The sequence below is a fragment of the Sinocyclocheilus grahami genome, unplaced genomic scaffold (assembly GCF_001515645.1).
Source record: "Sinocyclocheilus grahami isolate Dianchi unplaced genomic scaffold, SAMN03320097.WGS_v1.1 scaffold27.1, whole genome shotgun sequence".
NCBI classification, from domain to species: Eukaryota; Metazoa; Chordata; class Actinopteri; order Cypriniformes; family Cyprinidae; genus Sinocyclocheilus; species Sinocyclocheilus grahami.
In genome coordinates, this window is record NW_015505206.1 from 1,730,711 (window position 1) to 1,743,036 (window position 12,326).

Consider the following 12,326-nt stretch of genomic DNA (forward strand, 5'->3'; position numbering starts at 1 on the left):
CAAATAGTTTAACATACAGTATTGTATTTTTCCTCACTCATAGTGACACAATCTGTGATCTGGGCGGAGTCAATGAGCTGGCCAATTACGGAGAGTATTCAGGTGCTCCGAGTGAGCAACAAACATACGACTATGCCAAGACCATCCTTTCCCTCATGACCCGTGAGAAGCACCCTGATGGTACGTGCACCACAGTCTTAAAGACTTTCTTTATTAGTCTTTCACAAAATTATTTTGAAGTGTTTTTTAACAATTCTTGTCCAAATGTTTTTTTTAATGTGCAAAATCTTTTACACTTCATCACAAAATACTGGGGGGAAATAATTAAAGTTGTTCATTTTAAATCATTTAATTTTGGGGGGTTTGTCCCAGACCCAGATTTTTTTTAAACTGTCCATATATAATAAATTTATATTTAATTTCTATTTATATAAAAAGTTTCAGAATTTTATTTTTTACTTTGTCATATTAATAGAATTAATATATTATAAATAAAATGTGTATTATATTTGTTATTAAAATAACAACAATATTAATAATACTAATATTTATTATTATTATCATCATTATTATTATTATTATTATATTAAGAAGTATTTATTAGCATCAATACTGCAGTGATTACCAAACAAGTTTAATTCAGAATTTTTTTTTTTATTCAAAGTTACTAGATTGGTAGCTAACTTTTGTTGACAATCTCAAGTTTTAAAGGGTTAGTTCACCCAAAAATGAAAATTAGGCTGTGTTTTACTTACCCTTCGAAGCATCCTAGGTGTATATGACTTTCTTCTTTCAGACGAATCCAGTCGGAGTTATATAAAAAATTATCCTGGCTATTCCAAGCTCTATTATTGCAGCCAGCAGGTGTTGCAGTTAAACAGTCCACAAGTCGTCAAATAAAGCGCTCGCATCCATAATAAAACGTGCCTCACACGGCTCTGGGGGGGTGAATAAAGGCCTCCTGTAGTGAATGCATGCGTTTTTGTAAGAAAAATAATAATTTTTCAAACGTAATAAGCATATATATGAAAAAAAAATGACTTGACCACATGACTTGAATAGTTTATTTGGGGGGAAAAATGATTGGGGTGATTTTGTAGGCGAGTAAATCAGCATAGGACATAAACAAATTACAAGCATAGATAAATATAACAGAACAAAGATACAAATGAAATAAGCACTGCTTTATATTTTTCAGGTAAGTATAACAGTATTCAGGTACAGAAATTGAATAATTAAATGTAAAATAACACTGCATATTCTTCACTGTATAAATTAAATCTAATAAATCTGTGTTAAATCTACAAAAGTGATTTTTTTTGTTTGTTTTGTTGTTTGATTAACACTCTTAACACAGAAAGCCTCAGGAACATTAAACTGCTGTAAACCAATATACTGTTACACATCCATTTTCTTAATGGTTTCCCTTCACCTCAGCCATAAGCAACTGCGTTTACAAGGATACTTGCAGAGCACAGTATTTCAGGCACAAATAGATGCAGAAGTGAACAGAATTCAGTGTTCACGTGCATCTGCGTGGCTCTCACCGTGTCTACACCGGACGCGAGCGGCGTGGCGTGACACAACAAAATACAATGAACCCATTATAATCAGTGATGCTGTCTGTCTACACTGGATGCGGCGCGACACGACAAATCCCCGACAGTAAACTGATGCCGCGTTCTCTTTATGGCGTACTGACACGAAGTTCAAATGATGGGCAACGGTCGCTTTGTCGCGTCCAGTGTAGACAGACGGGGCCGTTCACATGTCGCGCCTAAAAAAGCGTGGGAAAAAGCCAGTCGAGCCGCTTTCTCCTTTCCAAAGCAATCGGGAGCTTGCGCTTTCGTGGTGTCTGCCATTGCTAAGCAACAGTGACCTGCGCTCTCCACGACGACGCAAAAGTTTCAACAAAGGATAATTTCCAGCACTGAAAATCGCATGCAGCAGCTCTGCTACTAAATGTATTTAAAATGGGTATCTCTGTACAGCTGTCGCGTCCGGTGTAGACACTGTGTCTGTGTGTGAGCAAAGAAAACAATCAGTATAAATATAACGATCAGTAGCCTAAACTAAACATCGCACATCCTGTGATGTGACTAGCGTAGATGCGTACATCGCGATATCGATGCTGAAACGATATATCGTGCAGCCCTAGCCAGGACAATTTTTAATATAACTCCGACTGGATTCGTCTGAAAGAAGAAAGTCATATACACCTAGGATGAGTAAAACACAAGCCAATTTTCATTTTTGGGTGAACTAACTCTTTTTCAATCAGAAAGTGAAAGATGTCATGACTATAATGTACTGTAGGATGATTTTTGATGTACTGTGTGTGGTAAAATCTACTGATGGCTTAATCAAGCCTATGATCATATTCCGTGGCATGTGATAAATGTTACCTGAAACTTACCTGAACGATTCTGTATGTTGAAGTTTGATTTGAAAATGTAAAATGGGCAGAAGCGCCCCTAAGTGAAGAATCACTACTTTATGTATATTGTATCTAATGTGTCACTGTTCTTTTCTGTTGTGTAGGTAAAGTCCTGATCATTGGAGGCAGCATTGCCAACTTCACTAACGTAGCGGCAACATTCAAGGTTAGATCATGGAGTCCCTCATGCTGTGCATGTGCATCTGTGCCATCTATCTGCATTAGCACAGGTCAATATTTTGTAACACACACCCTTTGTGTGTTTGTTTGGCTGTTTTGTATGTTATCAGGGTATCGTCAGAGCTATCAAAGATTACCAGAACCCTCTGAAAGAGCATGAGGTCACTATATTTGTCCGTCGTGGCGGCCCGAATTACCAGGAAGGTTTAAGAGTGATGGGGGAAATTGGTGAGTTTGTGCATGTGCACATTTGTAAGTGTACATAAAGTCAAAGCTTCGAGACTTGATCTCATGTTCATGTCTTTTGTGTGTGTGTGTGTGTGTGTGTGTGTGTGTGCAGGAAAGACCACCGGTATCCCCATTCATGTTTTTGGCACTGAAACCCACATGACTGCCATTGTTGGAATGGCACTAGGTCATCGGCCAATTGCCACAGAGCCTTGTGTTGCCGCCCACACCGCTAACTTCCTTCTCAACACTAGCGGTGGAACCATAGTGAGTGTCTGTCTGTGTGTGTGTATGTGTGTGTGTTAGTCTTACTTTAAGTGTGCTTGCATTAAAAACCTCTCAGAGCCTCAAGCATGCCATTAGATGATCCAGGGCTTTCAGTGAAGTGAAGTTTCTTATTGTTGAGTCTTTCTCCACTGCTTTTAGAGATCACATCTTAATGTGCTGCTCGTACCGGACTGTAAGTGTCACTATAAAGACTGACTAAATTTCTTACTACTGCTCTCTCTCTTGCTCCCAGACTCCCGCCTCCTCCAGATCGGCCTCTTTCTCTGAGGTCAAAACTGTAGCAGAAAACTCATCAGCTCAAAAGACTTGTGCTGGACTTCCTCCAGGTTGGTGCAAATGGGATCACACTCCCTCAAGCAGACAATAATCACAGTAACAGAATAGATTTATGGTAGGCTTGTGCGTCTCCTAGAGGCCCTTGTGTCATTAACACAAAGATAATGCAGGGTGACCAGACATCTTTTTCCTGGATGGGATTTCTAAATTGACTTAAAGTCTGGGTTTTGGCGTTGTTTTTCTACTCTTTTCATACTTGCTGCAGATGACTGAATAGTAGTTTGACCAATAGCGTGCAGGTATTGTATATAATTGACCAATCATGGCATGAGAGAAGGTGGGATCTACAGAAAATGGTCAAAGCAATACAAAATACACATGCATAAAAGGTATGAGGACTGTAGAGAACATGTCAATGGGAATGCAAAGCCAAAACCTGGACACTATCCACCTCTTTCAACGCGGAAGTAGTAAGCCTATGAGCGAGACTTCCGGTTCATTAGCCGCTATAGGGAAATAATGAGAGGAATAACAATGTGCAGTAAACGGTAAACCTGTGTGCACTAAAAACCAGTGTGTTCATAGTTAAGATAAAGCATTAAAATAATATGGTAAGACACATCAAGCAGCAAAACAAACTGTTTTGCTAAAAATAGCTGGACGCGGATGTGACTGGAAGCCAGACCCATAAAAATTACAAATGGCCGCTCCCATTTTTACAGGAAGAAAAAGGTGGATAGGCAATTAAGAAATCCTGGCCAGGGCATGTTGGGGAAACATGGTCATGGTCATAGTTTATTCTGATTCTCACTTCTAATGGATGGTTCACCTTCAAAGCCCCTGTATTAATGTGACATTGCATGGCAACCGTTACATATTACGAAACATTCAACTATTTATTTTATTTTTAGTTTTTTTTGTTGCAGTGTGTTCTGTTAATTTCTACAACTAATTTCTGTATTTTACAATTGAGTCCAGTGGCTTCTGGCTTATTAAATCTGGATGGCACAATCCTTCAAGTGAGGCTTATAAGTAGTAAAGTCCCAGGTCTTTAAAAGGCTCTGTCCTTTGGTGAATTAAGTTTTCAGCCCTGTTTAGATCAGTTCAATAATAATACTTACTAGGCATGTCACGATAACAGCTTTTTGTTGTGCGATATATTGCAATAAGCGATATTATTGTATCATTTTATGCTACTGAATATATAATCATAACATAAAAGCATAATAGCCATTGTTGGAATGGCACTAGGTCATCGGCCAATTGCCACAGAGCCTTGTGTTGCCGCCCACACCGCTAACTTCCTTCTCAACACTAGCGGTGGAACCATAGTGAGTGTCTGTCTGTGTGTGTGTATGTGTGTGTGTTAGTCTTACTTTAAGTGTGCTTGCATTAAAAACCTCTCAGAGCCTCAAGCATGCCATTAGATGATCCAGGGCTTTCAGTGAAGTGAAGTTTCTTATTGTTGAGTCTTTCTCCACTGCTTTTAGAGATCACATCTTAATGTGCTGCTCGTACCGGACTGTAAGTGTCACTATAAAGACTGACTAAATTTCTTACTACTGCTCTCTCTCTTGCTCCCAGACTCCCGCCTCCTCCAGATCGGCCTCTTTCTCTGAGGTCAAAACTGTAGCAGAAAACTCATCAGCTCAAAAGACTTGTGCTGGACTTCCTCCAGGTTGGTGCAAATGGGATCACACTCCCTCAAGCAGACAATAATCACAGTAACAGAATAGATTTATGGTAGGCTTGTGCGTCTCCTAGAGGCCCTTGTGTCATTAACACAAAGATAATGCAGGGTGACCAGACATCTTTTTCCTGGATGGGATTTCTAAATTGACTTAAAGTCTGGGTTTTGGCGTTGTTTTTCTACTCTTTTCATACTTGCTGCAGATGACTGAATAGTAGTTTGACCAATAGCGTGCAGGTATTGTATATAATTGACCAATCATGGCATGAGAGAAGGTGGGATCTACAGAAAATGGTCAAAGCAATACAAAATACACATGCATAAAAGGTATGAGGACTGTAGAGAACATGTCAATGGGAATGCAAAGCCAAAACCTGGACACTATCCACCTCTTTCAACGCGGAAGTAGTAAGCCTATGAGCGAGACTTCCGGTTCATTAGCCGCTATAGGGAAATAATGAGAGGAATAACAATGTGCAGTAAACGGTAAACCTGTGTGCACTAAAAACCAGTGTGTTCATAGTTAAGATAAAGCATTAAAATAATATGGTAAGACACATCAAGCAGCAAAACAAACTGTTTTGCTAAAAATAGCTGGACGCGGATGTGACTGGAAGCCAGACCCATAAAAATTACAAATGGCCGCTCCCATTTTTACAGGAAGAAAAAGGTGGATAGGCAATTAAGAAATCCTGGCCAGGGCATGTTGGGGAAACATGGTCATGGTCATAGTTTATTCTGATTCTCACTTCTAATGGATGGTTCACCTTCAAAGCCCCTGTATTAATGTGACATTGCATGGCAACCGTTACATATTACGAAACATTCAACTATTTATTTAATTTTTTTTTTTTTTTGTTGCAGTGTGTTCTGTTAATTTCTACAACTAATTTCTGTATTTTACAATTGAGTCCAGTGGCTTCTGGCTTATTAAATCTGGATGGCACAATCCTTCAAGTGAGGCTTATAAGTAGTAAAGTCCCAGGTCTTTAAAAGGCTCTGTCCTTTGTTGTTTTTTTTGTTGCAGTGTGTTCTGTTAATTTCTACAACTAATTTCTGTATTTTACAATTGAGTCCAGTGGCTTCTGGCTTATTAAATCTGGATGGCACAATCCTTCAAGTGAGGCTTATAAGTAGTAAAGTCCCAGGTCTTTAAAAGGCTCTGTCCTTTGTTGAATTAAGTTTTCAGCCCTGTTTAGATCAGTTCAATAATAATACTTACTAGGCATGTCACGATAACAGCTTTTTGTTGTGCGATATATTGCAATAAGCGATATTATTGTATCATTTTATGCTACTGAATATATAATCATAACATAAAAGCATAATAATGCAGGAAGGCCTACACACTTCCAAATGACAACAAACTTTAAATTTTTAAGAATATTTAGATCATAGAAATTAACTATCAAAATTATTAGATGCCTTAAAAAACCTGAATAAATAGTAAGTAAACTTTTCTTACAAAAAGTGCAATGTAACAAGTAGAAAAAAAGAAAAATGCACAAAGAATGTATGGAGATTTTTCCATCTACAGATTTTCCCCTGACCTTCTTTTCTCTGTAAATTAAGGGTGCGCACTATTGCTGAAAAACACAATCACTACTTAGCAGTCAGATGTCCGTATGCACAAAGGCACAGGTCCCTAAACAAGGCCATATCTGCAGATGAAACTTTTTTTTTTTTTTGGGTAGAAGCATTTTTTTATTTTATTTTATTTTTTAATTTGAACCAGCACCTCATGACTGCACCACGTTATGTACAAGAAGCTGCAGAAGACACCGGCGCAAGTGGAATGTACAAAACATGGTGACATTAATTTTTAAGTAAATATAATGGGCGATATATTGCGTCACCAAAAATTGAGGTCATGTACATATATTGCGCGATAAGTCGATATATTGATTATTGCAACAGGCCTAATACTTACTATTATAATAACAACAAATTATACATAATTACATGCAAGTAACCCTAATCCTAATAGTAAGTGCAAGTAGTTAATTAATATTATTCAGTACTCAAACATATAATTTCACTATAACAAGAACACCCTAAAATAAAGTGTAACCAAATTTGGCAACACATTGTTTTTGCAAGGTTAATGACAATGTACTAAAAGCATTACTTTGATGAATATATTCAGAAAACCTAGCCTGCTGAGACTGACTTCAACATGTTGTACTCTTAAAGAAACCTACTGTAATGACATTCCTCCCTCTGTTGTTTCTCTTTGTCCTTCTGTCTTTATCTCTGTAGCCAAAAGCACCACTCTGTTCAGTAACCACACCAAGGCTATAGTGTGGGGGATGCAGACGCGTGCAGTGCAGGGCATGCTGGACTTCGATTATGTGTGCTCTCGTCAGGAGCCATCAGTAGCAGCCATGGTTTACCCCTTCACGTGAGTCTTATCTTACATTTAAAACCCTAGTATGGGACAGTTGTCATTATAGAGTGATGTCTAGGGGTGGACACTTTTGAATCGAGTTTACTTCTGTGGTATTAATCTCAGTTTTCCCTAGATTGACTGTCCCTACATCACACACATGCATATTTAATCCTAAAACACATTATTCTATTCTAATCAGTGGAGACCATAAGCAGAAGTTTTATTGGGGTCATAAGGAGATCCTGCTGCCGGTCTATAAAAACATGGCTGATGCAATGAAGAAACATCCAGAAGTTGATGTGCTCATCAGTTTTGCCTCCCTGCGCTCTGCCTACGACAGCACCATAGAGACCATGCAGCACCCACAGGTCTGAGATCAGCATCAGCTCACTCTATACGTTCATCTGACTCTACAGTGCTGTGAGCTATTCCTGAAATGTTTACAAATCAATGTGGTCTGATTGTTCATCTGTTCATGTGTTTTATTTATATGCAGATCCGCACTATAGCGATCATAGCTGAGGGTATTCCAGAGGCTTTGACTCGCAAGATCATCAGAATGGCAGAGGAGAAGGGCGTCACTATCATTGGTCCTGCAACGGTATGACTCCAAACGGCCTTTCTGTTGGATAATTGTATATGTAGCTGTGTGTGAATGCTTGGAGGACAAATTGTTTGGTAGGTGTGTGTGCACCAATGATAAGAGACCCCCCCTAAAAAATTAAAATAAATAAATAAAAACAAATAAAGCAATTATTATACAAAATAATTAAATTGTATATTTATAGAATATTATTGTGATATATAAATGTAATATCTATATTCATATTAATCATATAATATATTAATTAAATTATATTATTATTCTATTAATTCATCATTAAATAACTAATAATGTTTTATTCTACTTTATATACATTAGAGAATTAAAAAAAAGATGAATTCTACAGTGCATATAAAATTATTATTATTATCACTATTAGCACTTGTTATATAAAACTAAAAATAGATTGTATGTATAACTGAACAATGCTTGAAACTTGATATTACGAGCACTTCCTGTGTCTATTTACCTCTTTAAGGTGAATCGCTTGATGTATTCCCAGTTGTAAGTCGCTTTGGATAAAAGCGTCTGCTAAATGAATAAATGTAAATGTAAATAAATATATTTATATAATATATTGATAATATTATTATATTAATATTTTATAAATTCATCATTAAATACCTAATTTTATATTGTACTTATATATATATATATATATATATATATATAGGAGTCTTATCTTACATTTAAAACCCTAGTATGGGACAGTTGTCATTATAGAGTGATGTCTAGGGGTGGACACTTTTGAATCGAGTTTACTTCTGTGGTATTAATCTCAGTTTTCCCTAGATTGACTGTCCCTACATCACACACATGCATATTTAATCCTAAAACACATTATTCTATTCTAATCAGTGGAGACCATAAGCAGAAGTTTTATTGGGGTCATAAGGAGATCCTGCTGCCGGTCTATAAAAACATGGCTGATGCAATGAAGAAACATCCAGAAGTTGATGTGCTCATCAGTTTTGCCTCCCTGCGCTCTGCCTACGACAGCACCATAGAGACCATGCAGCACCCACAGGTCTGAGATCAGCATCAGCTCACTCTATACGTTCATCTGACTCTACAGTGCTGTGAGCTATTCCTGAAATGTTTACAAATCAATGTGGTCTGATTGTTCATCTGTTCATGTGTTTTATTTATATGCAGATCCGCACTATAGCGATCATAGCTGAGGGTATTCCAGAGGCTTTGACTCGCAAGATCATCAGAATGGCAGAGGAGAAGGGCGTCACTATCATTGGTCCTGCAACGGTATGACTCCAAACGGCCTTTCTGTTGGATAATTGTATATGTAGCTGTGTGTGAATGCTTGGAGGACAAATTGTTTGGTAGGTGTGTGTGCACCAATGATAAGAGACCCCCCCTAAAAAATTAAAATAAATAAATAAAAACAAATAAAGCAATTATTATACAAAATAATTAAATTGTATATTTATAGAATATTATTGTGATATATAAATGTAATATCTATATTCATATTAATCATATAATATATTAATTAAATTATATTATTATTCTATTAATTCATCATTAAATAACTAATAATGTTTTATTCTACTTTATATACATTAGAGAATTAAAAAAAAGATGAATTCTACAGTGCATATAAAATTATTATTATTATCACTATTAGCACTTGTTATATAAAACTAAAAATAGATTGTATGTATAACTGAACAATGCTTGAAACTTGATATTACGAGCACTTCCTGTGTCTATTTACCTCTTTAAGGTGAATCGCTTGATGTATTCCCAGTTGTAAGTCGCTTTGGATAAAAGCGTCTGCTAAATGAATAAATGTAAATGTAAATAAATATATTTATATAATATATTGATAATATTATTATATTAATATTTTATAAATTCATCATTAAATACCTAATTTTATATTGTACTTATATATATATATATATATATATAGGAGAATAAAAAAAGCTTAATTCTACAGTGCATATAAAATTATTATTTATTATTATTACTTGTTATATAAAACTAAAAATAGATTTTATGTACAAATCATCATTTATGACATTAGAATTAGAAATAATAATTTTTAATAATAATAATAATGCATATTACATAATTTGACTTAGTTATTTAATAACTTAAAGTAATAGTTATTATTAAATATGTATTTATTAACTATACACTTTTGAATAAAAATACAGAATTAAATAATTTTTTATTAGTTATACAATGCATGTAAAATTATATTTATTAATATAGAAATATATAAATTCGATTTTATTTTATACATAATTCTATAATTTGATATTATTATTTATTAATTAAGTCTGTTGTGTGTGTGTGTGTGTGTGTGTGTGTGTGTGTGTGCATGTGTTGTAGGTCGGCGGTATTAAACCAGGCTGTTTCAAGATTGGTAATACGGGTGGGATGCTGGATAACATCCTGGCGTCTAAGTTGTACAGGCCGGGCAGCGTGGCCTACGTCTCCCGCTCTGGAGGAATGTCCAACGAGCTCAATAACATCATCTCACGCACTACAGACGGAGTTTATGAAGGAGTTGCCATCGGAGGAGACCGGTGTGTGTTCAAGTCAACGTCTCTTTAATACTACATATGGTTTGATGAATTGTAAACAATTGGCGTGTGAGTTTAAACCTGCGGGGTATGTCCTTCCTGCAGGTATCCAGGCTCTGTGTTCATGGATCACGTTTTGAGGTATCAGGACACACCTGGAGTCAAAATGATCGTTGTGCTCGGAGAGGTGAGTGAGCCATTTGTGACGTTTACAGTAACTATAAAATTCACAATACACTCATGGGTCTTCTCTTTGCTCATAGATTGGAGGAAATGAAGAGTACAAGATTTGCAAAGGCATTAAAGAAAGCAGGATCACCAAACCTGTGGTCTGCTGGTGCATAGGAACCTGCGCCACCTTGTTCTCATCTGAGGTGCGCAAGCGGTTGCATTGCTTATAATGTGTCCAGAAAACTTATTTAAGCAACTAATATGAGTTGAACCTGTTTCAAATGCTAATAGCTGAATTAATTGATTGTATCCTGCTTTGTGTTTAGGTCCAGTTTGGCCACGCTGGAGCTTGTGCTAACCAGGCGTCGGAGACTGCAGTGGCTAAGAACAAAGCTCTGGAAGAGGCAGGAGCCTTTGTGCCCAAGAGCTTCGATGAGCTGGGAGACGTCATCAAGTATGTCGTGTTTGTGTACTTGTGAATTTAACATCTTAACCTGGCCGTCAGTAACCACATATTTGTGTATCCTGTAGATCCGTGTATGATAATCTAGTAGCCAAGGGTGTGATTGTGCCTGCTAAAGAGGTTCCTCCACCCACAGTGCCGATGGATTACTCTTGGGCACGAGTGAGTATGAACTACATAACGTTTTGAAGACATACTCACTTACAGGAGTCTTGTCTGGTGGTTAAGCATCATCTCTTTTGTTCTCTCTCTCTGTAGGAGTTGGGTCTGATCCGTAAACCGGCGTCCTTCATGACGAGTATCTGTGATGAGAGGGGACAGGAGCTCATTTATGCAGGCATGCCCATTACTGAGGTCTTTAAGTCTGAGATCGGGCTGGGCGGCACCCTCGGTCTGCTCTGGTTCCAGAGGAGGTACCATGTCACTGTTTGTTTAGTAGTAATAATACTGTACTGATATTTATATATATATTAGGGGTGTCAGTTTAACGAGTTAACTTAATTACCTATGAAAAAAAAATATTGTAACGCAGTTAATGCACTGGCCCCGCCCCCAGATCTGTACATTATCTTACATTTCATACTGTTGACAAATATAAACTCCATAAACGCAGTTATGCCCTAAAATTCTAAATTAAGAATTTAGAACTGTCTTAATGCATAACAGGCATAACTGTCTTAATGCTGATAATGCTCCTGTATGAGTTTTTGTCTCATATTTATATCATATGATAAGTGATATCACACGAGTTCGGATTTTGTCCTGAATATCACGAGTTTAAATGTGATTGTATACAACAGTTCATTAAATAATTAGTTAATATTGTGTTATATTTTAAACACAATATTGTCTCTCCGGGCATCACAGCTGTGTTTATATTCTGAATGAATCCGCATTTTGAGCGAATCGGGTGAATCAATGATTCAAAGACCCATTCATCCCGTTTACTTCATTCCTGAATGAATCAGCCATTTGAACAAATCGAATGAATTAATGACTCATAAAGACAGTTACTGCCAGCTGCTGGCAGTTTTAGAGTATTATTTCATAA

The 12,326-nt window shown here is 36.8% G+C and overlaps 1 protein-coding gene across 1 annotated transcript in view; it reads left to right on the forward strand.

Annotated features, from left to right (window-relative positions):
• Positions 1 to 12,326, forward strand: part of LOC107567706 (ATP-citrate synthase-like) — a 30,946-nt gene that overhangs the window by 14,829 nt on the left and 3,791 nt on the right. The window contains exons 9-22 of the mRNA XM_016253452.1: positions 44 to 180; positions 2,542 to 2,603; positions 2,728 to 2,845; positions 2,958 to 3,112; positions 3,366 to 3,459; positions 7,359 to 7,500; positions 7,688 to 7,856; positions 7,985 to 8,089; positions 10,448 to 10,644; positions 10,747 to 10,828; positions 10,905 to 11,015; positions 11,139 to 11,266; positions 11,344 to 11,437; positions 11,534 to 11,688. Coding sequence (XP_016108938.1) covers positions 44 to 180; positions 2,542 to 2,603; positions 2,728 to 2,845; positions 2,958 to 3,112; positions 3,366 to 3,459; positions 7,359 to 7,500; positions 7,688 to 7,856; positions 7,985 to 8,089; positions 10,448 to 10,644; positions 10,747 to 10,828; positions 10,905 to 11,015; positions 11,139 to 11,266; positions 11,344 to 11,437; positions 11,534 to 11,688 — 1,749 coding nt within the window. The remainder of the gene's footprint in view (positions 1 to 43; positions 181 to 2,541; positions 2,604 to 2,727; positions 2,846 to 2,957; positions 3,113 to 3,365; positions 3,460 to 7,358; positions 7,501 to 7,687; positions 7,857 to 7,984; positions 8,090 to 10,447; positions 10,645 to 10,746; positions 10,829 to 10,904; positions 11,016 to 11,138; positions 11,267 to 11,343; positions 11,438 to 11,533; positions 11,689 to 12,326) is intronic.